The sequence below is a fragment of the Natrix helvetica genome, assembly GCF_964273705.1.
Source record: "Natrix helvetica genome assembly, chromosome: 6".
Lineage (NCBI taxonomy): Eukaryota > Metazoa > Chordata > Lepidosauria > Squamata > Natricidae > Natrix > Natrix helvetica.
In genome coordinates this window covers 83,905,271-83,931,375 of record NC_138553.1, presented here as the reverse complement: position 1 = coordinate 83,931,375, position 26,105 = coordinate 83,905,271, and the positions used below count along the sequence as shown (strand labels likewise).

At 42.0% G+C, this 26,105-nt stretch overlaps 1 protein-coding gene across 2 annotated transcripts; it reads right to left on the bottom strand.

Annotated features, from left to right (window-relative positions):
* Window positions 1-7,265: 7,265 nt before the first annotated feature.
* On the bottom strand, window positions 7,266-26,105 carry CDC123 (cell division cycle 123). 2 transcript variants are annotated; one of them, XM_081957571.1, is made up of 14 exons: window positions 25,964-26,105; window positions 24,291-24,392; window positions 23,905-23,976; window positions 22,870-22,930; window positions 22,334-22,366; window positions 20,567-20,704; window positions 18,025-18,131; window positions 16,692-16,740; window positions 15,936-16,011; window positions 13,798-13,920; window positions 13,671-13,699; window positions 12,712-12,840; window positions 11,827-11,964; window positions 7,266-7,449 (listed from the first exon to the last, which is right to left on the bottom strand). In XM_081957571.1, the coding sequence occupies exons 2-14, from the start codon at window positions 24,362-24,364 to the stop codon at window positions 7,417-7,419; spliced, it is 1,062 nt and encodes a 353-aa protein (XP_081813697.1). In that variant the 5' UTR covers window positions 24,365-24,392; window positions 25,964-26,105; the 3' UTR covers window positions 7,266-7,416. The 2 variants fall into 2 exon arrangements, with proteins under 2 accessions (XP_081813697.1, XP_081813698.1); XM_081957572.1 differs by having other exon boundaries at window positions 20,567-20,662; window positions 25,964-26,095.

Here is a 26,105-nt window from a genome sequence, read left to right as displayed (position 1 = left end):
AGATGGTTTCCCCCACAATTATCTGAATATATATAGTCCCCGACTTAACAGTTCACTTAGTGACTGTTCCGAGTTACAACGGCACTGGGAAAAGGGACATAGGGCTATTTTTCACACTTACGACCATTGGAGCCATCCCTGGGGTTTCAGGTAATCAAAATTCAGATGCTTGGCCACTGACTCATATTTATGACGGTCACATCATCCCAGGGTCATGTGATCCTCTTTTCACGACCTTTGGACCAGCAAAGTCAACTGGAAAGCCAGATTCACTTAACAACCGGGTGACCAACTTAATAACTGCAGTGATTCACTTAACAACTGTAGTGAGAAAGGTCATGAAATGGGACAAAACTCAAAACTTAAATGACTCGCTCAGCGATGGAAATTTTGATCACGCGATTGTAGGGATGCTGCAATGGTCATAAGTGTGAAAAATGGTCATGAGTCACTTTCTTCAGAGTCATTGTAATTTCAAATGGTCATTAAACGAGTCAAGGGCCCCCTGTACTACCATTCAAATCTTCCAGTCTCTGGATCAAAATCCACAAAACTTTGTCTTTTACCTGTAAATTACCTTAAAGGAGGAAGAGGAATACTAGAGTTTTTGTCCAGAGAGGTCATAGGTTAGATTTGAAAGCTGAGCAAACAGGAGAAGCACCTCTTAAGGCTGAACTAAGTTCCCAGGAAAGATTTAGCAGCTGAAAAAGATTAATTCCCAAGAATGAGACTGCATGCATTTCAAATACTCACACCTGGCTAAGAAAGCTTAACAGGATAACAAAGTTGGAAGGGACCTTGGAGGTCTTCTAGTCCAACCCCCTGCTCAGTGCAGGAAACCTATACCATTCCAGACAAATGGTTGTCCAACCTCTTCTTAAAAACCTCCAGCATTGGAGCACTCAAAACTTCTGGAGGCAACTTCTGTTCCACTGATTAATTGTTCTCACTGTCAGGAAATGTCTCCTTATTTCTAGATTGCTTCTCTCTTTGATTAACAGATTTAACAGTTGGAAGGGACCTTGTAGGTCATCTAGTCCAACCCCCTCCCTCAAGCAGGAGACCCTACACCATTTCTGATAAATGCCAGTCCAGTCGCTTCTTGAAAACTTCCAGGGATGAAACTCCCACAACTTCTGTTCCATGGTTGATTGTTCTCACGGTCAGAAAGTTCCTCCTTATTCCCAGATTCAATCTCTCCTTGGTCAGTTTTCATCCATTATTCCTTGTCTGGCATTCGGGTGCCTTGGAAAATAGCTTGACCCCCTTCCTCTCTGTGGCAGCCCCTCAAATATTGGAAGACTGCTCTCATGTCTCCCCTGGTCCTTCTCTTCACTGGACCAGACAGACCCAGTTGCCGCAACCGTTCTCATGTTTTAGCCTCCAGTCCCCTCATCATCCTGGTTGCTCTTCTCTGCACTCTTTCTAAAGTCTCAACATCTTTTTTATAGTGTGGGGACCGAAACTGGATGCAGGATTCCAAGTGTGGCCTTGCTAAAAGCTTTGTAGAGTCATATTAGTACCTCACCTGATCTTGATTGTATCCCTCTGTTAATGCAATTTAAGATTGCATGAGCTTCTTTGTCTTCCATCCGTGGCTTCTTGTCCTGCCTGCAGGCGCTTTAGAGAATAGCTTGACCCCCTCTTCTTTGGGGCAGCCCTTCAAACAGTGGAACACTGCTATCCCCATGTCCTTCTTTTCATTAAGCTAGACATCCCCAATTCTTGCAACAGTTCTTTGTAATGTTTTAGCCTTCCAGTCCCTTTCAAACACCCAAATAGTTCTGTTCCATTATTTTCAAAATGTTCCCCATGTCCTATCATTTTGGAAATGCACTCTGCGCCATCGGTGTCTGCACTGCCACTTTTCCGTATGAGAAAATTGACCTGTTCTGATTTTGCAAAATTGTGGTGTTTTTTTTAAACCCAGAAACTGAGTTTATAGTGAAGTTCAGCCAGTTAGCTAACACTGCCCCCTGGTGGACGCCAGCCAATTTTGTTTTCTTTAAGTCTCTTCTTATGCTGGGTTATTAATCAGAAGCGGGTAATAAAAACAATATAGTTGTGCCTGTATTAAAAGTCATTTGGCTATTAATATAACACCAGGATAAATACACCAAGGTATTACATTGTAACTGGAATGAATGAATCAGGGTCTTTTGCTTGGCTTTTATGATTGCAACCTGGTCTAAGAAGCATTGGGTTATAATTAAATATGTTTTCACCCACCTGCGCTAAAACAGAATAATTACATCAAAAAAGCTCCCTGTAGAATTCCTGCATCAATTCCTCACTTTATTTAACTTTTGTCTCTTCAATTCTGAAGACTGGTCCTTCTTTCAAAAATTGAATTACAGCGAAAGGCCAGCCTATTATTCCCACTGATTCTGTATTACGTGGGAAATGCACTCTTTAAAAAAAAAAAAAATACATGTTTGATTGCTTGGCTATTGCTTGGCAGAGATGGCAGCAGAGTCGGGCAGTGAGGAGGTTGGGGAGGAACATGGGCAGGTCTGGGGAAGGCTCGGACAAGGGCTCTGCATCAGAGGCAGAGAGAGGGCCAGGGCCGTCTGACAGTTATCAGCTGCCTTCAGAGTCAGAGATCACTGGGGCAGAGGAACAGCTGGAGCCTGTTCCCAGTGTGCACATGCGCTGAGCTGCCAGAATGCAAGAACAATTAAGAAAACAGGGTTGACTTGGGAGTAAGGCTTGGAGATTATTGGCTCCTCCCATAAGACATAAAAGAAGAGCGAACGGGAGGTGAGTTCAGGAAGCAACTAGTTCATCTGGTCGGTTCAAGCTTTAAAAAGTTATGTTTGACTCTATGCTGAGTTTGGCCTTGCTCTGCATTGGGCAATTGGGTCTCTGGCAGCATTCCCAGGGAGATAAGATGGGTGTTTTATCAACATTCCCCTGAAAAACTGTGGCAACTCAAGCAGACATCTGTCGGACTCTTCACAGACTGTTTGTGAAGCCTTGCAGACTGTTAATGATCATAATTTACATCCGTATAAACTAAGATTGTGATTTATGCTTTCTCGGGAAGCCTAGGTCAGAATAACGCGATACATAAAATTCCACATGTACACACCAAGCGTGTGCATCATGTGTTTTCTAATCAAGAAACACGTCATAAATTTGGACTTGCAGCTATCAAGGTTTTGGAAAACAGAACGAGAGAACAATCCTATAAAATGTTTAAAAGAGCAGGATGGGGAAGACTATGGATGCCTGGGAAGTTTGAATTCAGAAGAAGTCTCCAGAGAATATCATGGACCTCATTTGACCAACCTCCCGAAGGGCGGAAGGATAAGTCAACCTTGAGCCGGTCAGGATCAAACTGCTGGCAATCAGCAGAGCTAACCTGCAATACTGCATTCTAACCCCTGCGCCACCACAGCTTTTTAATTGAGAGTTCAACCCTTGGGAGCAGCAGATATTTCTTTCCTGGGGCGCAAAGAAGAGGAAAAAAAACATCTGCTGTGAACTTCACATGGGAAGGGCATCCGGCCGGCAAATGTTCAACTCCATCCAGTCGCCCTGATTCTACCTCGAATTAAGGGATGACCAGGTCGTAAAAGGGGGTTTTCATGTGCTGTGCCATGCCTACAGCCGTGGAGGCAACGCAAACCTGCCAGAGAGAAGGTCGATGGGAATATTGCAAGTGCGTCTGAGCAACCCCCAGGCGACAAAGGAAAACTTTGTAGAGCCACTTCCTCCTTGAACTGAAGGACTATCGGCGTTGAGCCAACGGCAACTTGGTGCTAATAACCTCAACTGTGTTTGAAAGAGCGATGCAGATTAAGAAATTTTGGGCTCCCATAACCCTTGGATTAAAAAGTGCCTGGGACTTTCTTGTGTGCAGTGTGTTAGCGACACAATGGAGCATGACTGTTCCTTCTGACTCATTGCAGGCGTTGTGAACTGCCCCCACCCCTACCCCCGAGCTTAATCCAGGTTGATTGTCCACTCCTGCTGAGTTATTGAAGAGAAAGGAACAATTTAGAAAACTCAAGTCTTTCTTTCTTAAATATACAGGCTGTGACTTGCCCGCCAGGTTGCCTGCATATAATTACGTTTTATTTATCAAGCTTGCTGTGCAAATTGTGAATATAAGTTACTGCAGAAAAAAAATTTACAGGGGGAAAAAAGAATTTGCCAAATACTCCAGCGGAAAGCAGTAAAACTAGATTGATTGGACTTTAAAACGTAAAGGATCCCCTCGCACATATGCGCTAGTCGTTCCTGACTTTAGGGGGTGGTGCTCATCTCCGTTTCAAAGCCGAAGAGCCAGCGCTGTCTGAAGACATTTCCGTGGTCATGTGGCTGGCATGACTCGATGCCAAAGGCGCACGAAACGCTGTTACCTTCCCACCAAAGGTGGTCCCTATTTTTCTACTTTTTAGGTGCTTTCAAACTGCTAGATTGGCAGAAGCTGGGACAAGTCACGGGAGCTCACTCCGTTATGTGGCACTAGGGATTCAAACCACCAACCTTTCTGATTGACAAGCTCAGCATCTTAGCCACTGAGCCACAGCGTCCCTCTAGTCTGAGGAAGGCGTGGCTTTTATAATGCTCCCCAAATACTCCGTCACTAGGTAACATCATCAATGCTAGTAGTGAGTGGGGTTTGCAGGGCGGATGAGGACTGGAGGGGTCCTTGGTGCCCTCTGAGCTTAGTTCTTTTCTTGCAGACGTTTCATGACCCAACTAGGTAACATCATCAGTGCTAGAAGAGTGTAGGGTTTGCTCCCTGTCCATATCCAGTTGCTGATTGTTCATTGATTAGGCTACTTGACATTTTGTCAGGAGTTAATCCCTGCTTATCTGTTTTTCCGGCTGCCTCTACCGTTATTCTTTAGTCCAATTCATAGAGATTTGTGAGCATTATTATAAAGCACATTTGAACCCCACTTCCTTCCTGAATTAAACTAAACTCTAGCTGAAAAACTCACCACAAACGAACCCAATTAACGGAGGCAGTTTTAATTATTAAGTCAATAGGCATCAGAACAGCACGGCCTGCATCCAACAAGGCTCCAGCCCACTTGGAAGAAAAGTGTTATAATTGCTAATTAATCATCAGTTGTACTTTCTTCTCCATTTCCTTTCCTTCAGAGCAGCCAGTGCAGAGTTCGCCCCCTCTTTGCTACCGTAACTCAGTGTGTCTGATCGACGTACCTCCTGCGCCTGTTCCCAGTTTTCGCTTTGGAGCTTCCATCTTTCTGAAAGTGCTAAACGAGCTGCTACAGCACACAGCTTCCGTATTATAAGGCATCGCCTATTTTGGGGGGTGGGGAGGAAGAATCAAGGCCACCTTTAACATTTTGGGTGGGGTAGGTGGCCGAGCCAGCCGTGTGCGGCAGCAGCCAAAAAAAGCTGGTACAATCCTTGGCTGTCTCAACCGGTTCGCAACCCCCCCGCATGCACTGCTCAATGTAAATTGTTCTTTGCGCACGCACGGACACTAAAATCCAAAATGGCAGCAGCCCAGCAGCGGCGAGGGAACCGGATCGGGGCCATGGCAGGCCTGCGTCGCTGCCGGTTGTGCGACCCTGGCCTGAATTTCACTACCTGTTCGGCCAAACCGGACCGAACCAGGAACAACCCACCTCTGGTGTGGGGCATGTTCCCCCCTCCCCACCCCGGGAAATGGCAGGGACCGGCTGTGCACACGGTTAAATATTTTCAGGGGAGGATTTATTTTAGTGCATGCACTCAAAAGGCCGATTGGGCTTATTATCCGGGGAGGGCTTATTTTCGGGGAAACAGGGTGTTATTTATTATTGAACCATGAAACTCTCTCTTCTTTTCTCCATTATCTTCCGTACTGCTGTTTTCCAAGGTAGATGCCCACAGGGAGCGTAGAGAGATATAATTACGCCGTGCCCATGGAAAATTTTAAGAAGGCAAATTGTGGCTGGGGAATAAATTAACAATCAACCCTGCCGAGCGTTTGCACTTTTGGCTATCACTTTCCGACTTAATTGTTTGTGAGGCAGTCGGGATATTGTTGCCTAAGATGACTCCATAAATCTTTAATTAAATATAATCAAAGATAATCAAAAGATTCATTCTTCTTCTACGTTCTCTGCATCCACAGACTGTCGTAGGGAAAACTGTTGGCTGGGAGATTCGTTTTTTTGCAAATAGAGGTAGTCCTCCACTTACAACCGTTCATTTAATGACGGCACTGAAGAAAGGGATGCTTAATGACACAATTTCATGAAACGTGCCTGGCAAGTCCTTTGATAACCTGAGGTCGGCGAGAACCTCTTGGGGAGCAGCACAAAATGATCTGTGATCCAGCTACTTAAGTAGCTACTTAAAATATTAACCCTAACCCCCCAAACCCATTTCCCCAGACGACGGTTTACACTCAGTAGCAAATCAGGGGAAGTGACTGTTTCTTAGTGCTTCTCTGGGTGCTGAAATCAGAGAATTTTGCAGTGAAAAATTGAATTTAGTCCGAGAGAGAAATTAAGAATGATTGGGCTCAACTGTGGTCTACCTGCATTCATTACGGATATCTTTAATTCCCTGTATCACTGGGGGCTGGACTAGATGATCAGGGGACTGGAGGCTAAAACATATGAAGAACAGTTGCAGGAACTGGGTATGTCTAGTTTAATAGAAAGAAGGACATGATAGCAGTCTTCCAATATCTCAGGGGATGCCACAAAGAAGAGGGAGTCCAGCTATTCTCCAAAGCACCTGAAGGCAGGACAAGAAGCAATGGGTGGAAACTAATCAAGGAGAGAAGCAACTTAGAACTGAAGAGAAATTTCCTGACAGTGAGAACAATCAACCAGTGGAACAGAATTTGCCTCCAGAAGTTGTGAATGCCCCAACACTGGAAGTTTTAAAGAAGATGCTGGATAACCATTTGTCTGGAACGGTATAAGGTTTCCTGCCTAAGCAGGGGGTTGGACTAGAAGACCTCCAAGGTCCCTGCCAACTCTGTCATTCTATTTCTTCTATCGCCTTTAAAGAAGGCAAGATTTTCCCACGCCTCTTGGCCGGACCACAAATAGTATCCAACTATTAGTAAATTATATCTGACGCTTGGTGCTGGTTCCCATTTTATGCGCAGCCTTTTGTCTTTGGCTGATATGATGTCCTTTCTAAAAGACAGAATATTATCCACCCCACCATCAATGGGAAACCTGAAAGAACCGCAAAAACCAAACACTGAGAAACGAAATATACAGACTTAGAGGGAGAGAACCTGAGTCCCATCGGTGGATTTCTTATTTCCCAAGCAATTTTTGTCTAATGAGGTGAAAACATCTTTATTCATTAAAGGATTATGCAATATTTAGCATCGCCTTCCTTCTGGGAAGTTCTTACTCAGAACTGCTATAGTTAACATCCTATTTTTCTGGATGGCCTCCTTTCCGTTTTTTCATTTTATCCTCATGTTTCGTCATCCTCTGGCTGATTTCTTTTCTGGTTGAAAAAACAACAACACAAAAATTGGAGTGAATATTTTATGGATTTATTCATAAAAAACGTACTATTTTGTTATTTCAGTCTTACTCCAGGGGACATGGAAGGAATCAGGCTAGGAACTAGGAGAAGTGAGTTCTAGGTCTGCTTTGGAATGGAAGTCGATTGGGTGACTTTGGGCCAATCACCAGGAGACGTTGAGTTCTAGTTCTGCCTTAGGCACAAAGTCAACTGGGTGACTTTGGGCCAATCGATAGGAGACGGAGAGTTCTAGTCCCACCTTAGGCATGAATGGGTGACTTTGGGCCAATCACCAGGGGACTGTGAGTTCTAGTCCTGCCTTAGGCATGAAAGCCAACTCGGTGACTTTGGACCAATCACCAGAAGATGGGGAGTTCTAGTTACATTTTGGCATAAAAGCCAGCTGGGTGACTTTGGGCCAATCAACAGGAGACGGGGAGTTCTAGTCCTGCCTTAGGCACAAAAGTCGACTGGGTGACTTTGGGCCGATCGCAAACAGAGTCGTTGTGGGAAACAAGAGCAGGAAGGAGCATTATGTAAATATTTAACAGCCTTGAGTTGCTTATAAAAAATAACAAAGCTTAAGACGTAAATTAATAAAGCTACAAAAAATAAATCACCACATGAGGAGCTTGGCCTGAGAGAACACGGCTCTCCCAAAACTTCCCAGGGAGAAAGCTGAACCTTCCTTCTCTTAACTCCATTTTCTGAACCACCCTAACAACGTTGCACAGACCGAGAAATTTAACGGATTTGTGGAGACCTCAAGAAGAAAACAATATAAAAACCGCTAGTCGAATGAAGAACCAATAACCTCAGTCGCCAGAATGACCGTTAGGAATCAAAGGATCAGATAAGGAACCAAGAGAAGAAGAGATCAAAAAAAATCTTGGACTGTGCAGAAATGAACAGGTTAACGTTGAGAATAAAGGATAAAGAGGAACCGGAGTACTTCAAGACATGGGGAAGATTCTATGATTGGCTAGAGAAATTTAGAAAAGAAAGCAAGAGAGAGATATAGAAACCAGATGACACGGTATTAAATGAAAAGGGGGGGGGGAATAGAAAAGGAAGAATTAAAAGTATACCTTTATGAATGAGACATAGATAAAAATAGGTAGGGTATGATAATGAAGAAAAGGGAATGGGAAATGATAAGCACAAAATTGTATCTGGGCTTGCGGGAATACCATCCCGCAAATACACCAGTTGAGAGATGAAAAGAGATAACCACAACAACAGAAAAGGAAAGGAAGAGAGGAGGAGGAGAGGAGAAGAGAGGAAAGGGGAGAGAAGGAAGAAAGAGGAAAGGAGAGGAAGGAGGGAATGGAGAGAAAGAGAAGGAGAGAGGGTAGGAGGAGAAGAGAGGAAAGGGGAGAGAAGGAAGAAAGAGGAAAGGAGAGGAAGGAGGGAAGGGAGAGAAAGAGAAGGAGAGAGGGTAGGAGGAGGAGAGAGGAAGGGAGAGAAGGAAGAAAGAGGAAAGGAGAGGAAGGAGGGAAGGGAGAGAAGGAGAAGGAGAGAGGGTAGGAAGAGAAGAGAGGAAAGGGGAGAGAAGGAAGAAAGAGGAAAGGAGAGGAAGGAGGGAAGGGAGAGAAAGAGAAGGAGAGAGGGTAGGAGGAGGAGAGAGGAAGGGAGAGAAGGAAGAAAGAGGAAAGGAGAGGAAGGAGGGAAGGGCTAGAAAGAGGAGAGAGGGTAGGAGGAGGAGAGAGGAAGGGAGGAGTAGGGGAGAGGCAAGGGAAGAAGGAAAGGGAAAGGAGAGGAGGAAGGAAGGAAGTAGAGAAGGGAGGGAAGGGAGAAAAGAAAAGAAAAAATAGGGAGGTGATAATACAAAACGGGAGTATGGGATGGTAAGAAAAGCAACCCAGAAAGTATAATTTAACATTTTATAGGGGGAAGCAATTAGATAAAAGTGATAAAAAATATAAATAAGAACTATAACTCTGTGAATGTATTACCTGCAACTGTATGTAAGATAATACAAATTTTAAAAAACTCTTTTTAAAAAAAGAACTCAGGTGATTATTTTTGACCAAGCCGTATTGATGGACCCCAATGCATCGTTGATGATTATTTTATTACAATTATTGTCCGTCCATCCTACTGCTGGCTGGTTTTCCAATGTTAAAAAGATTTTTAAAAAATTATACGAAACCTTTTACACAGCACAAAGTAAACCCCATAAAAAGATAAAAATAATCCACTCTAACTTTAGGGCTCCTGACATTGTAGAGTTGTGTGAGACCACCGGACAACCAATCAAATGTTCACAAAGGAACAATTTTTCTACACTAGTAAGAATTGGTAATTTCCCTGCTATGGTCCTTTCATCCATCTCTAAAAAGCTCCAGAAAGCCTCAGTGGGGAAGGCTACAGCTTACATGGACAACTCCTCGTGCTTTAAATTAAAATATCTGTAGGCTAAATATTTAGTTCCACTCTCAAGAAGTTGTTTGCAAAATTTCTAAGCGTTGGCTGCCCTTTGATTGGAATCAGGGTTGTATAAATACACAAAACACACTGTGGGAGCACTGGGAGCAATGGATGTTTCTTCATTTGCAATGCTTGAGGTTGGATTTGTTTAAGGTTTCCGACCATTCATCGTGGACTTAAGCAGCATAAAAGGGTTCCATAAAATCTTTTTTCCAAGTGAGGTTTTAATCTTGGCCGATTCCAAGTCCTCCTTAGCTGTTATAAAAGCAAAAGAGCTTTGAAAAGTCAGGCAATAGACTGAGGCAAAATTCTGTGGTTTTCTACTACCTTTGATTTTCTGCAAATTAGTTTCTAACCTTTTAGAGGGATAAAAGTACAGAGACTGTATTTTGGAGAGCTGAAAATGATTTGCGAAAAGGTGTCTATATCCACCCTTGGTTTCACTCTAAGGTGCATCCAAAAACATAAATTTTGCAACTGTTTCCTTGGGAAAAGTAATCAACTGACCTGAAAGATAATCCAGAGATTTGAGTATATTTTTCTAAAATGCCAAGTTATAAATGTTTAAGTTGTGACAGGAACTTGCAGGGAAACTGATATATTTCCATCACAAAGTTCCAATCTTATAAATTATATCAGTGTTTCTCAATCCTTGGCAACTTTAAATTCCATGGACTTCAACTCCCAGAATTCCCCAGCCAGTATGATGGGAGTTGAAATCCACACAAGCAAATTGGGGAATTCTGGGAGTTGAGTTGACATCCAGACAAGCTGACTGGGGGATTCTGGGAGTTGAAGTCCAGACACGCTGACTGGGGGATTCTGGGAGTTGAGTTGACATCCAGACAAGCTGACTGGGGGATTCTGGGAGTTGAGTTGACATTCAGACAAGCTGACTGGGGGATTCTGGGAGTTGAAGTCCAGACAGACTGGGGGATTCTGGGAGTTGAAGTCCAGACACGCTGACTGGGGGATTCTGGGAGTTGAGTTGACATCCAGACAAGCTGACTGGGGGATTCTGGGAGTTGAGTTGACATCCAGACAAGCTGACTGGGGGATTCTGGGAGTTGAAGTCCAGACAGACTGGGGGATTCTGGGAGTTGAAGTCCAGACACGCTGACTGGGGGATTCTGGGAGTTGAGTTGACATCCAGACAAGCTGACTGGGGGATTCTGGGAGTTGAAGTCCAGACACGCTGACTGGGGGATTCTGGGAGTTGAGTTGACATCCAGACAAGCTGACTGGGGGATTCTGGGAGTTGAAGTCCAGACACGCTGACTGGGGGATTCTGGGAGTTGAGTTGACATCCAGACAAGCTGACTGGGGGATTCTGGGAGTTGAAGTCCAGACATGCTGACTGGGGGATTCTGGGAGTTGAGTTGACATCCAGACAAGCTGACTGGGGGATTCTGGGAGTTGAAGTCCAGACACGCTGACTGGGGGATTCTGGGAGTTGAGTTGACATCCAGACAAGCTGACTGGGGGATTCTGGGAGTTGAAGTCCAGACACGCTGACTGGGGGATTCTGGGAGTTGAAGTCCACACATCTAAAAGTTGCCAAGGTTGAGAAACATTGGAATATAGACAGGGGGAGTGAATAGAATTCTAGTCGAATATTACAAACAATATTACCATTGTGTTGTGACAGTGGGCTCCAAGTACCAGGCACTGCATGCCAATTTGAGTGTATCAATCACCTCCTTCATTGTAATGCTTTAAAAACAAAAAACCTTTTTATATATTTCACTGAATTGTCTAAAAATCTGGTCAGTGGAAACCTAGTGGGAGGTGAGGCTGAATGTATGAACACCCTCAATCTTCTGCAAAGGTGGGTTTCAAGAATCCCTAGCAGGATGACGTTTTATATCCCAAAAGATCATGTCAAAAAGATAACCCCCCTCCATCACCCTCTCCAAATATGCTTACCAGCTTGAGCAGGTCAATTAATTTGTGGACATCTTCTCCCGTGGAGAGATCTACAAAATCTTTGGGTAATCTGTAGCTCAGATACGGACTCGGCTGGACGGTGAGGTTGCTGTTTGTGCAACGGAAGGATGGAGATTCCTAATTGGAAAGAGAAGAGCAAAATCGAGAAAGATCGGCTCACTTATTTCCTTGAAAATTGGTTTGGTATTAATTGGCTAATCGATGCCATCTAAAATACTCATATATCACAGTTTCTCTTCAACATTCGTTTCCATCCATTGTTTCTTCTCCTGCCTTCTGGTGTTTGGGACAAATAGGTTGATCCATTCTTCTTTGGGGAAGCCCCTAAAATATTGGAATATTGACATGATAGTCGTGTTCTAATGTTTCAGGGGCTGCCCCAAAGGAGAAGAGGGAATCAAGCTATTCTCCAAAGCACCTGAGGGCAGAACAAGAAGCAATGGGTGGAAACAAATCAAGGGGAGAAGCAGCCTAGAACTAAGGAGGAATTTCCCAACAATGAGAACAATTAACAGCTTGCCTCCAGAAGTTGTGAAAAACCTCCAACACTGGAGGTCTTTAAGAAGAGATTGGACACTCATTTGTCCGAAATTGTATAGGTCTTCTGCTTGAGCAGGGGGCTTTTTTCATTCTTTTGTTCCTTTCTTTCTTTCCTTCCTTCCTTTCTTTCTTTCTCTTCCTTTCCTCCCTCCCTTCCTCCCTCTCTCTCCACACAGTAATTCTGGGCAGAGTTTTAATTTTTTTAAAAAAGTAAAATGTCAATGCCTAGCAAAATCAGAAAAGCTGGCTTAATTACATGCATGCCTGTATATAGATGTATCCTATCTTTAAAAAAAAAATCCTCCACTTGTTCTGTTCTCTTACCTCTTCCATTGCTGCTCCTTCAGTCTGGTCACTTTTCAAACTGTTTCCAGTCCTGATTTCTTCCCACGTAAAGAGCAGAGAATCTGTTACTTCACCGAATGGATTAAAATCAATGAGCCAAACTCTGCCCTGGAGAAGGATGGCAAGAGTCAAAATGTTAACTATCCCTATGTAGATAGCATAAAATAAAACAACAATAGCACAATTTCCTTTTCAGATCAAAGGTTCTGATTGTTAGGACACCAATTCCACGTAAATCTGGATTGCTACTATTGTGTAGATAACCCAAATGGCCTTTTCTTCTCCTCATTTCATCTTCATTGTGAACTCGTGAGGGATTGCCTTAGATCTTTTCTCAAGTTTGCTTCATTTGTCTGGGTACAAGCCCTGCTTATCTGACCGCTGCCTTAGTAGCCGCTCTTCCTCCTGCCTTCAAGGCCATTCCTTATTTCCTCTGTAATTGTTCTGACCAACATCATCCACCTGTGGCCTTCCTCCCAAGCCGATCCCTGTTCTTTAGCCGTTCCCTTCGTCTGGCAACTCTGCGCATGCGCACATCGGGAACAGGCTCCAGCTGTTCTTCTGCCTCACTGATGTCTGACTCCGAAGGCAGCTGATAACTATCGGACGGCCCTGGCCCCCTCTCTGCCTCCAACACAGAGCTCTCATCAGAGCCTTCCCCAGACTCCAGGACTGGCCCAGGTTCCTCCCCAACCCTCCTCACTGTCCGAATCTGCCATCAGCTCCTCTGGCAGGCCACAACAGTAATATCGGTTTCTTCTGAGATACGTTTTTGGGCTATCTGGTTTTTCCACCCTCCTCCACTTAGTGACCAATTCAGTGTTTTTAAGATCAGACCCGGCTGACTAGCTACTGCCAATCTCTTGGGAGAAAATCAGGGCCTTAATTATATACCTTCGTAACCATCAGCATGGGTATAGAAGAGAAAGCTCACTTACCATACTGTCCCTGTAGACATCAAATACAACTGAAAAGGAAGAGGGGGGGAAGCAAAGTAGGAAAAGTGAGCATCCTTGTAACTGTTAGAAAATACCCGCATCTTATTAAAATGAAAATGGCACTCACAATCCTCATCCAAAAATTTATACTGTATGTGTTTCGTGAAAAAATCCTGAATGCATCTGCAAATCTCCTCTTTCTGTTTAGAGATATGTTCGTAGTACTGAGTGTAGTCTCGTTGAGATATACCTGGAAGACAAATTATATTCATTATCATTTTTATTCCTCTTGCTGACGTCCTTGGAATTAAAGCACAGTGGTAGAATATGAGCTCCAATGATACCATGCTTTTTGTTGATCAATAAAATAAAATAAAAGAACTGAACCTGCTTAGATCTTACCATATTTTTCAGAGTATAAGAGACTCCGAAGTATAAGACGCACCGAGCTTTTGGGGAGGAAAACAAGGGGGAAAAAATCTGCCTCTGCCTCCCAGCAATTTGCCTCCTTGCAACAAACAGCAAACAGTACAGACAATATACACTGTTTGTAGTGTTACATTTCAGACTATACTTGTAATGACCTCCCCCCCCCCGACATTAGGACAACAACCGATCTCCGCTCCTTCCGCACGAAACTCAAGACCCACCTGTTCCAACTAGCCGGCCTGGCCTGAATTATAGCTATTCTAATCCCTCTGGATAAAATTTTAAATTAGGTTTGACTTTGGGTGTTTTAATTGTTTTTTAATTGCTTTTTGCTGTTTTTAATTAATTGATTATTTATTTATTATGTGTTGTATAATGCTTTTTGTATATCTCCTCCTTGTTATTTATTTGTTATGTAGTAAATTGTACGCCGCCCCGAGTCCCTTGGTGGAGAGGGTGCGGCATATAAAATGGATTAATAAATAAATAAATAAAATAAATACAGATGCTGTTAAAATTGATGTGGGTTTCTGGAAGTATCGTTATTCTCTGCTATTTAAAAGAAGATGCAATAGCACTGGGCCTCTTCAGATCAAGCATTTATTTTAAAAAGCTTCTTCATTTTGTTAAGTTGTCTAGAACAATAATAAAGCAGTCTTTAAAAAATAAGTCTAATCATTTGAACATTCTATAGGCATTTATAGTTGTTGACTTACCTCCTTGCAGCAAACAGCCTGATTAGCACAAGAAAAAAAATCTGCCTCCCAGCAATTTGCCTCCTGCAGCAAACAGCAAGTTTCACTTTCAGTTTAAGTGCCTCCCGATCATCAGCTGTTTCAGGCTGCAGGGATTGTCATAGCCTATTGCAAGCCCCATTTTCCCCATTTGCTGCAAGGAGGCAAATTGATGGGAGGCAGAGGCCGAAGGGTGGGGGGGTGTGGGGCTACATTCAGTGTATAAGACACAACCAAATTTTCACCCTCTTTTAGGGGGGAAAGGGTGCGTCTTATATTCCGAAAAATAATTTATTCTAATTAATTACATTCGGAAGGCCCCAAACATTTCCTCTTACAGAATTGTTGTAACACATGGTAATTCTGATTACTAAACCCATCATTTTCTATTAATGATCCCATAATCCCTTGTGGGGTGAAGTCTGGGCAACTGAATGCAACTGAGTGTTTGCTGGCCGGATGCCCTTTCCTGTCGCCAGTGCCGAGTTTTGTTCGGCAGATATATTCCCATTGTGCCCAGAGAGAGAAATATCTGCCTCCACCTAGGATCAAACTCACAGCCTCCTAATTGTGAGGCAAGAGCACCACCTGTAGGCCACCGCAGCACTCCATGTCACTGAAAGCATCACACATTGCCCTAAACACAAACTCAAATGGGAAAATAGCCAAATTAAGGAAAAGTAGACTCCTTCCAATTACAAAAATACAGGTAGTCCTCAAATTACAACAGTTCATTTAGTGACTGTTGGAAGTTACAACGGCACGGAAAAAATGGACTTATGACCATTTTTCACACTTACGACCGTTGTGACTAACTTAACGACCGCAGGGATTCACTTAGCAAACGTGTCACTAACTTAACAACCACTGTGACTTCGCAACCGGGGATGAGAAAGGTCGCAAGACGGAGCGAAACTCACTTAAGAACTGTCTCGCTTAGCAACGGAAATCTGGGGTCCAATTGTGGTCCTCAGTCAAAGACTACCTGTAAATTTAATATGCAGTCTCACATTGTGAAATGCGGGAGAGTCGCAATAAAAATACTTAGAAAAGCTTTTAGAGGGGCAGCAGAGGATAAAGGAGCTTTTACTGATAAACTCACCAATAAGTTTGTTTTCCTTCACAAAACACCTAAACTCTGCGCCAGGAATCAATTCACACCATTTTCGGAGGACAAGCTGAGGGAAGGGGAAAGAACAATTCTGATTAACTGGCGCAAAAAAACACCAACACTTTCACCTTAAGGAAAGAAAATATTAAATACTAGTTGATAACTTGACATTGCCCGGGTATTTATTTATAGGGGGAAAAATGTCCAGATCAAACGTAATTTCTAATGTTGGATTTTCCCCCTTATGAGAGGGAGCCCCCTTGTGGAGGACTGTGAAGCCGTTACTATGGCAACTCCACTGCGCTGTACAGTAGAAGCCATTTTACAGCAGTACAGTAGAAGCCGTTTTAAGGCACAACAGGCTGTATCTTAACAGAACACCCACCCCGAGGAGTGTTAAGGGTGTCTTATCCCGGCAGATTTTTTCTCCAGAGAGTAAGTCATCTGTGTACCAAGTTTGGTTGAAAGTGCTCAAGGAGTTCCAGAGTTATGCTGGAAAATATACACACAGAGACACACATTTTTATATAGAGAGTATTATATATTAAATATCTATCGTATCAATCTGTTCATACGTCTATCTATCCTCTATTAAATTTATTAAATATTAATTATCTATTAGATATCTCTCTATCATATCCATCTCTTTCTCTCTCTCTCTCTCATTTATTTTTCTCCCATGGAACTTGGAGGACTTTTGTGCTAGGTTCAAAATGCTGCCCTAGGAAGAGCTTCTGTCGCGCTTACTTCATAATTCAAAGCAGGGTCAGGGGAATCATCGTTGCAATGGATAAACCTAGAGGAAGAAACACGTGTGATAGATTTGCAAATATGTCTTTAACAGCCACAAAGATGAGCAACTGATTGCGACAGGTGCCTCAGTGACACACTCACCCCTTGCTAACAGTGTTAACGAGCATGGAACCAAATCAACTGACAAGAGCAAACACCACCCCTCCTACTGATGATGTTACTTAGTTGGGTCATGAAACGTCTCCAAGAAAACCACCAAGCTCAGAGAGCACAAAGGACCCCACAGTCCTCCTCCTCCTTATATTATAGGAGTATAATCTCTCCCATTTTCCCATTTCCATTGTATTTTATTGGCACTGTTAAATGATCAAATTTTCCCCCTGCAGCTGAACAGAGCCTGTGGGGTTTTCCTTTCCTTCTTTTTAATTTATAAACCTATTTGAGTAACTAAATGAAGAATGAAAGCCAATTTTCACCTGTTCAGCACTTCCCTTTCTTAATCCAATTAGCATTCATCATTTTCACTTTCAGGGGATTATTGGCACTTAATCAATACTGAAACTAATGGATGTTTAACCGGATCAGGATATCTATTTATTTCGGACTCTTACCAGATACATTCATGTGGACATGGAATGGATCTTTAAATAAAAGGGGAAAACGTACGACTATACCGCGTGGAAATTAAAATGTAATCTGGATGCATAAGAACAATCTCTACAAAAGCTCATTGTTTGCGCATCACTAAGATGCAGAAATTGGCTACAAAAACCCCAGGTAACACTTTTGTAAAGGAACCTAGATGTAGGAGATGACCAGGTTAGGCCAATAAAGAATTCTATTTCTATTTCTATTCTTATTCTATTCTATTCCTATTCCATTCTTATCCCTTATTCTATTCTGTTCTGTTCTATTCTATTCTATATTCATTCCATTCTTCTCTTCCATTCCATTCATTATATACTCTATTATTTCCTTTTCTATTCTATTCTATTCTATTCTATTCTATTCTATTCTATTCTATTCTATTCTATTCCATTCCATTCCATTCCATTCTACTTTACTCTCATCCATTGTTTTTGTCCTGTCTTCTCTTCAGGTGCTTTGGAGAATAAATTGACCTCCTCCTCCTCTTTGTGGCAGCCCCTCAAATCCTGGAAGACTGCTATCATGTCATCCCTTAGTCCTTCTTTTCGCTAGACTGGCCAAACCCAATTCCTGCAACCGTTCTTCATATGTTTTTGGTCTCCAGGAGTGACAAAGGAAGAAAAGCAACATATTGGGACTTTTTCTAACCTCCCTGTTCAGAGGGGCAGATCCAACTTACGGCTGAGTGAAGTCGCGAGTAATGAAATCCGAACTTTTCAAAAGCAGGAAAATGTCACTGAGGCTGTCGCATTTCAGGGAATTATTCATGGCGATCCAGTAGGCGTCCTAAAGAAAACGGAATGCATTTATTTCAGACATGCTTTCAACAGGAAGTCCTCGACTGACGACCACAATTGAGTCCCAAATTTATGTTGCTAAGTGAGACATGTGTCTTGCCCCATTTTTAGGACCTTCCTTGCCACACGTGATCTCCACTTGCAACCTCCAACAAGCAAACTCAGTGGGAGAAGCTTGGTTTTCATTTAACAATGGCGGGATTCACTTAAGGACTGTGGTGATTTGCTTAACAACCGTGGCATAGAAAGTTGTAAAATTGGACATAATTCTATCTAACAACTGCCTGGCTTAACCATGGAAATTCCTGTTCCCATTGTGGTCGGTACGTTGAAGATTACCTATCCAGATCTAGATTTGTCTGCAAGACGTAGAGAGTGAGGAGGAACCTGGGCCAGTCCTGGAGTCAGGGGAAGGCTCTGATGAGGGCTCTGAGTCGGAGGCAGAGAGGGGGACAGGGCCATATGCCAGTTATCAGCTGCCTGGAGTCAGAGATCAGTGAGGCAGAAGAACAGCTGGAGCCTGTTCCCAGTGTGTGCATGCGCAGAGTTGCCAGACGAAGGGAACAGCTAAAGAATAGGGGTCGACTTGGGAGTAAGGCCACAGGTGGACGATGAATGGCCCCTCCCAGAGGACATAAAAGAGGAGCGGAAGGGGAGTGGAGTTTGCAAGAGACAATCAGTTCGCTTCATTGGTTCATAACTCCCCGAGACTCCTGGCCAAGTTCTGCAGAGATCGGCCTGGCAGCTCTCCAAGCCAGAGAAGGTCTGTGACTGTAAATCCTCCCTTGAAAGACTTTGCTGGGTGTGAATGAGCAGAATTCACAATAAATTAATAAAAGGGGTTTTCGTCGGGACAAGGAGTTGGCTTCATTGCTCTTGGGAAGCCTCGGTCTGAACAGAACTTCAGGATTAAAATGTGATTATATGAGATTCTTCAGAAGCAGCTCCTTATTACAGGTCTGCAAGGAATGGTACTTAATGTACTGCAAAAAAAGCCGACAATTTAAATAGCAAAGAAAAAGCAACTTCTTTGTTGACATACATTGCAAAGGACTCAGCGGGAGACCGCTTGGTCTTTTCAAGCCCTGATTTTATCTCTGCTTTCCCAAAAATGATTCCCGCTGAAGTCAATCAGGCTCCCATCAAAGGGAGATTTGGAGGGCGGCACCTTCGGGCCAAATTAATTGTCCAATTTCTTTAGATGTCTTGGTTCTGCACCGCAGTAACTCATTCAGGAGGTTGCACAGGCCAAACGCTTAAAACTTTCCCTTAAATCTCCTTAATGCCACTGAAAATGTACAAGGCTTTGTTCAAGGCAGTGGATTTATGCTGGTTTGTAGGGTAAACTGAGATTTTAGCAGATTAGAACAGCTGGGTCCTTTTGAACCACACAAGTTGTAGAATCGCAGGTGGCATTCGCCATCTGACATTCAGTTTCTTTTAATGTTGGGCAGAGGGAGAAGTTTTGCAAAGGAAAGGCCTAAAACTTAACATGTATGCTTTAAAATCCAGAACTTAGAACTTAAAATGTCTGCTCCAAAATTCAGAAGCATTTTTCTCCACGGAACCTTTCTGAACAATTGAGATGCATCTTCTCCACTTAAGTACAGATGGTCCTCAACTTATGACCACAATGGAGGCCAAAACATTTGTTGCTAAGTGAGACATTTGTTATGTGAGTTTTGCCGCATTTTCCCACATTTTTATGTGTCAAAGTGATTAAGTGAATGGCTGAAGTTGTTAAGTTAGTCACACGGTTGTTAAGTGAATCTGGCTTCTCCGTTGAAGGTCGCAAAAGGGGATCACGTGACTCCAGGACCACTGCGACGGTCATAAATATGAATCCATTGTCAAGCACCTAAATTTTGATCACCTCACTATGGGGAGGCTTAAAAGGGTGGTAAGTGTGAAAAAGGGGCGTACGTCACTTTTTCCAGTGCCGTTGTAACTTTGAAGTGTCATTAAATGAACGGTCGTAAGTCAAAGACTATCAGTACCATCTAAAAATGAAGTCTCATGTTGGAGACTCTATTATCCCCACTAAAATTAATACAATAATAGGGAGAGCCTGGTAGATTTTTATTCTCAATAGATCTTGGCTTATTCTTGGCTGAATAAATCTTGACTGCAAATCTGAACAGAACTTGCAGTGAAATATTTGATTCTGTCTCCGTCAATTCTCAAAGATACAAGAAACTGGAGTGTTATTATATTCTCCTTCTAAAACTGCAGATTAAAATTAAATCATGTTCTTTTAAAAATGCCCTGTCAAGAGGGGAACTTGTCCCAAACAAGTTTGGATAAAGAAGCAAAACTTTTCAAGGAAAACCCCCCAAGAAACTCATGAAAGTGAAAATATAATTTGCAGGAACACATCTCCGAGGTTCTTGGTATAAATTTGCCCTTAAATTAAATTCAAATTACCCTTGGAGCGCTCCAGTTAAGCTTCGGAAAAACGCTGCCTCCCAAGGAATGGATCGCCTCTTCAACTTTAAGGGAAAATTCAGGAAATTCTGGTGCCTGGAAAAACCACCAAAGAACAACTATTTCTAGAAACAAAAGCTAAGGAAAACAATATTCCGGGAGAAACAACATTATATTGCGTATAATGGTTGCATATAAGCCAAATGTTTACAAAAACATCTCCAGCACAGATGCTTTAAACAAATTAGGATCTCAAAAAACATTCTCAAAACACTTTATTTGGCAATATTTGGATTTGAAAGCTCTGGATTTTTAAAAGCCTAGCAGAACTAACACACAATTTAATCTCACTTTTCTTGCAGATGTTTCATTATCCAAACTACATTTCATCAGCACGGATGTTACCTAGTTGGGTAATGAAACATCTGCAAGGAAACAACCAAAATCGAGAGCCCCAAGGATCTCTCATTTCAAACCCTGAGCTACAAATTAACCGGATTGCTAAATAGTCATTTTTGGACATCGGATGTTGCAACAAGAAGATAAATGAATGGATTTCTCACAGTTTTAAATCACAGGACTACTAAAGTTTGATCGGTATGTTGGATGTTTATTTCATTATTTTCTTTGAAATACACTTGTCTGCGTTAAGAATGACTTGGAGGTGAACTTTAATTTCTAACTTAGGAGAAAGTTCAGCACCAGATAAAACCCAAGAAAAAAATGTTTGGCATTTGCTGTCCTATAACTCAAGACTTATTGGGTAATGTAGATCTCCTCAATTAGACACAAGGACAGTTTTTTTCCACATGCCATCCCTCTGCTAAACAACTGATTCCCACAACACTGTCAAACTATTTATTAAGACCGTATTACTATTCTTTTTCTCATCTTTCCTAATACCTATCTTCTTTCCTACTTAGGACTATAACTTTGTCACTTGCACCTTTACGACTTCTACTCTTTCATTTAATTTCCTAGGACAAATTATGTTGATTGCTTATTCAGTATCCCATGATTTATCACTAAGTGTTGTATCTTATGATTTATGATGCACGTATTTTTATGATGACTATGGTCATGACTTATCACTTATAGCTTTTATGTACACCGAGAGCTTTTGCACCGAACACACATTCCTTGTGTGTCCAATCACACTTGGCCAATAAAGAATTCTATTCTATTTCTATTTTATTCATTGTCTATATTCTATTCTATTTTACATATTCTACATTCTCTTCTCAAAAAAGATTCTATTCTATTGTATTCTATATCCCTATTCTATATCCCTATCCTATCCTATTCTCCATCCCTATTCTATTCTATTTTATTCCCCATCCCTATTCTATTCTATTCTTCATCCTTATTCTATTCTATTCTCCATCCCTATTCTGTTTTCCACCCCATTCTATTCTATTCTCCATCCCTATTCTATTCTATTCTCCATCCTTATTCTATTCTATTCTCCATCCTTATTCTATTCTATTCTCCATCCCTATTCTATTCTATTCTATTCTATATCCCTATTCTATTCTATTTTCCATCCTTATTCTATTCTATTCTCCATCCCTATTCTATTTTCCACCCCTATTCTATTCTATTTTATTCCCATCCCTATTCTATTCTATTCTATTCTCCATCCCTATTCTATTCTCCATCCCTATTCTATTTTCCACCCCTGTTCTATTCTATTCTATTCTATTCTCCATCCCTATTCTATTCTATTCTATTCCTATTCAAAAAATAATTGAATACAGAGGTACTTACTGTAAGTGTTGTTGTATTTTCATCATCAGACCACTGAAGAAAAGGAGACCAGAAACGAGTTATTTTTGATTGAGATGTGACTATTGACAGTTGTTTAATTGGGACTAATTAAATGATTGTGAATAGGTTCAAATGTTTACGGGGATTCTCAGGCGTCCAGGGCCACAGGTCAACTGGACTTTTCTTTGTTATATTTTCCTTGAAGACATTTCTCTTCTCATCCAAGAGGTTCTCACTGGATGCAGCCCACACCTGACCCATCCCAAGACCCTCACCTGGCGTGACCTCCCCATCACAAGACCCATTGACCACACAAAGCCCTTATCAGTAGAACACCACTGACACCGACCTCACCTAAACTCACTGAAGATGTTACATAGCCTGGTAATAAAATGTTCAGAAACCAACCCACAAACTCAGAGAAGGAATCTCCATCCTCACTTATGGAAAAGATACGGAATTCCAGTACGAGGGGCGATTTATCCGACAACCCAGAGACCAAAAAAAAAAGTTATAGTATCAAGGTTTCTACCAACCACAGCTTCTTCTGCCTCTTCCTCATCCTCCCCATCTTGGCTTACGGTTCGGGGATCTTCTCTAAATAAGAAACCAGAAAGTGAAACTCTTTTGATGATCAAATCCTAAAGTTTTAGGATAGCCTTTTATAACATTTGAGGCCCCAAAATACAATCTTTAAGAACAAAAAAACTCTGGAAAAACCTCGAGATGAAAGCGATCTCTTTTGGCCAATTAATACTATTTTTTTCAATTAAAAATGACGATGTCCATGTTCAAGCAGGAAATTGCAGGAAATTGTTATTATAGGGGGAAAAAAACCACTTAGTGAGATGATTAAAAAGGGAGGCGGTGGCTCAGTGGCTAAGAAGCTGAGCTTGTCGATCAGAAAAGTCGGCAGTTCAGCAGTTCGAATCCCAAGCGCCACATAACGGAGTGAGCTCTTGTTCCTTGTCCCAGCTTCTGCCAACCTAGCAGTTGGAAAGCAGGTAAAAAATGCAAGTAGAAAAACAGGAACCACCTTTGGTGGGAAGGGAACAGCGTTCCGTGCGCCTTCGGTGTTTCGTCATGCCGGCCACATGACCACGGAGACGTCTTCAGACAGCGCTGGCTCTTCGGCTTTGAAACGGAGATGAGCACCGCCCCCTAGGGTCAGGAACGACTAGTACATATGTGCAAGGGGAACCTTTACATTTACCTTATGATGATTAAAGATTGGGGGAATGTTCCAAATTGTTGCTTCACTGAAAAACTCGTTTAGAAGGAGGTGTGCATGCGTGCTAGAATCCGGAATTTTGGCTTTTCCGGAACGTGGTTGCGACATGCCTGTTATGATGTTTCAGTGCAACTTTTTCGGCACTTGGTTTGCCAAAAAGGTTTGCCATCACTTGTATATAGTATTATATTTTACTCTACTATTTTTTACTCTATGCTTAAAGGCACAACGATCATTGAAAAGAAGAGAAAAAGAGCCTCCATATTAGGAAAGATCAGATAAACCCACAAATCATTATTTTTTAAAAATAGATCTTAATCTTTCAAGAACAATTTCTCACCTGCCAGAAACGACCAGAGTTCCATCATCTAGCAAATAATCTTTGACATTCTGTGGGATTGGAAGGACAACACTAAAATGGAAAAAAGGGTTAAAACAAAATAATTTTAGAGAGCTTATAAATCTGAAGGCACAGCAATCGGAAGTCCCAAAGGTGCTTTTGCAAGAGGCGACTGGATTTCGTTTTTCTCTTAAGAGGTTTTGCTTCCCATCCGAGTAGCTTCTTCAGTTCTAGCGTCCACCATTCAGTCAGAACTGAAGAAGTTTCTCGGATGAGAAGCAAAACCTCTTCAAAGAAAAACCAGGAAGTCCAGCTGCCTCTTCTTGAAAAAGCACCTTTGAGACAAGCCCTCTATTTAATTCAAGGTAAAAATCAGTCTCGGGTACCTGCGGATGGTCTGCCTCTTGAAACGAGGATACCAGGAAGAGAACTGACAGTTGAGTATCTGTTCTTTCTTCATCTTGGTATTCAAAAGACGACGGTCAGCTCTGCATTGAAAGGAAGCAACACAACTTAACATTTGATGACAAGGGAAGACAACTATTTCACCCCGTTCCTTAAAGGCAGAAGGACCGAATAGTGACACTTTCCTTTCTTTTAACATTTTACTAAATGCCGAATATTTTACACCATGTTGCCGGCATCTATGGGAAGGGTATGTTTTAAAGAAGACCAAAGCATTGTTCTTTGGGGTTGAGATTTTATTTCCCTAGCTAGCCAGGGAAATATCCTCAGCTTTCATTTTTGAACCTGTGTATCTCAAAAGTGTTTTTTTTCACTTGTAAGTATCAGGAATTCTGGCAATGTTGGCTCACTGTTCCAGCTGGCTCAGGAACTCTGGGAGTTGAAGTCCAGAGGCCATAGAGAGGCCATACCTGCCCACCCCTGTACTAGTCACAAAACGGCCGGTCTCAATCCGAATCCCTCCTTCCAATCCCTGCCGCTATACCAAAGCTCCCCCTCCCCAACTGCTCTCCTCCCCCTTCTTCTTCCCTTCCTATTCTCCTCCTCCTCCTCCGTCTTCATCTTCCCTTCCTTTCTTCTTTTCCCACTCTTTTCCTTCCATTCATCTCAGTGTGGGTGTGTGATTAGGTACATATACATACACATCTACATATATACGTGTGTGTACATGTTTGTGCATGGGTGAATGTGTGCATACACATATATTCACACATGCACACATGCAGGTACTCACACACACACACACACTAAATTTGACATTGAGTCTTTATTAATTAGCCCTTGGGGCATAAATCGTTTTTTTATTCCAATTTCATTTTAAATTGCTTTTGTCAAATTTTAGTAATTTGTTTTTGGAACTTTGCACATTCATATGCATACTCATATATGTGCGTGTACTTGTGTGTGTGTGTGTGTATGTGTATGTATGTATGTATATATATATATATATATATATATATATATATATATATATATATATATATATATATATATATATATATATATATATATATATATATATATATATATATATATATATATATATATATATATATATATATATATATATATATATATATATATATATATATATCTGCCTATGTTATGTATTTGTGTGTGAATATACATATGTATATGCATACTCATACCTGTGTGTTATGTGTGCGTATACATATATGCGTCTTATACTCCGAAAAATACGGTACACATACACACACAAACACACTGAAATGAATGGAAGGACATATACACATGTATATGCATGTTGTGTGTTTGTGTGTGAATATATGTATGTCTTTGTGTCTGTCTGTCTGTCTGTGTGTATATGTATATTCATATATGTGTGTGTGTGTACCTATATGTGTGTTGTATGTGTGTGTACATGTATGAAGTGTGTTGTGTGTTGTGTGTTGTGTTGTCACCATCAGCTTATTCGCTTATTGTAATTGGCAAACCTAGCACACGCAGAGAGACCACCCAACAGCAACAAGCGCTGCAACCCAGACACGTGTCCGTAGCAAGACACGTGTCTGCGTCGCGTGCATTCACACGCCCTGCCCTGCCCGCCTTCGCTCCTCCGTCTCATTTATTTTACCTGCTACTCCATCGTCCCAGCTGCTCCTGGAGGATCCGACCAATCGAAGAGCGCGGCAGGCGGGGCTTCAAGCCTTCTCTTTCTTATTGGCTAAGGGATTGTCCTTCGACCTGCACCGCCCTCCAGGGAAAGCCGGAAGAAG

Coding starts and splice junctions, on each gene's coding strand:
- CDC123 (XM_081957571.1), bottom strand. CDS start 24,364: ATGAAGAAAGAACAGATACTCAACTGTCAGTTCTCTTCCTGGTATCCT. Junction 23,977..24,290: donor AAGAGGCAGACCATCCGCAG/GTACCCGAGACT, acceptor TTTCCATTTTAG/TGTTGTCCTTCCAATCCCAC. Junction 20,705..22,333: donor AAAATACAACAACACTTACA/GTAAGTACCTCT, acceptor TGTTTTCCTTAG/CTTTTGTTTCTAGAAATAGT.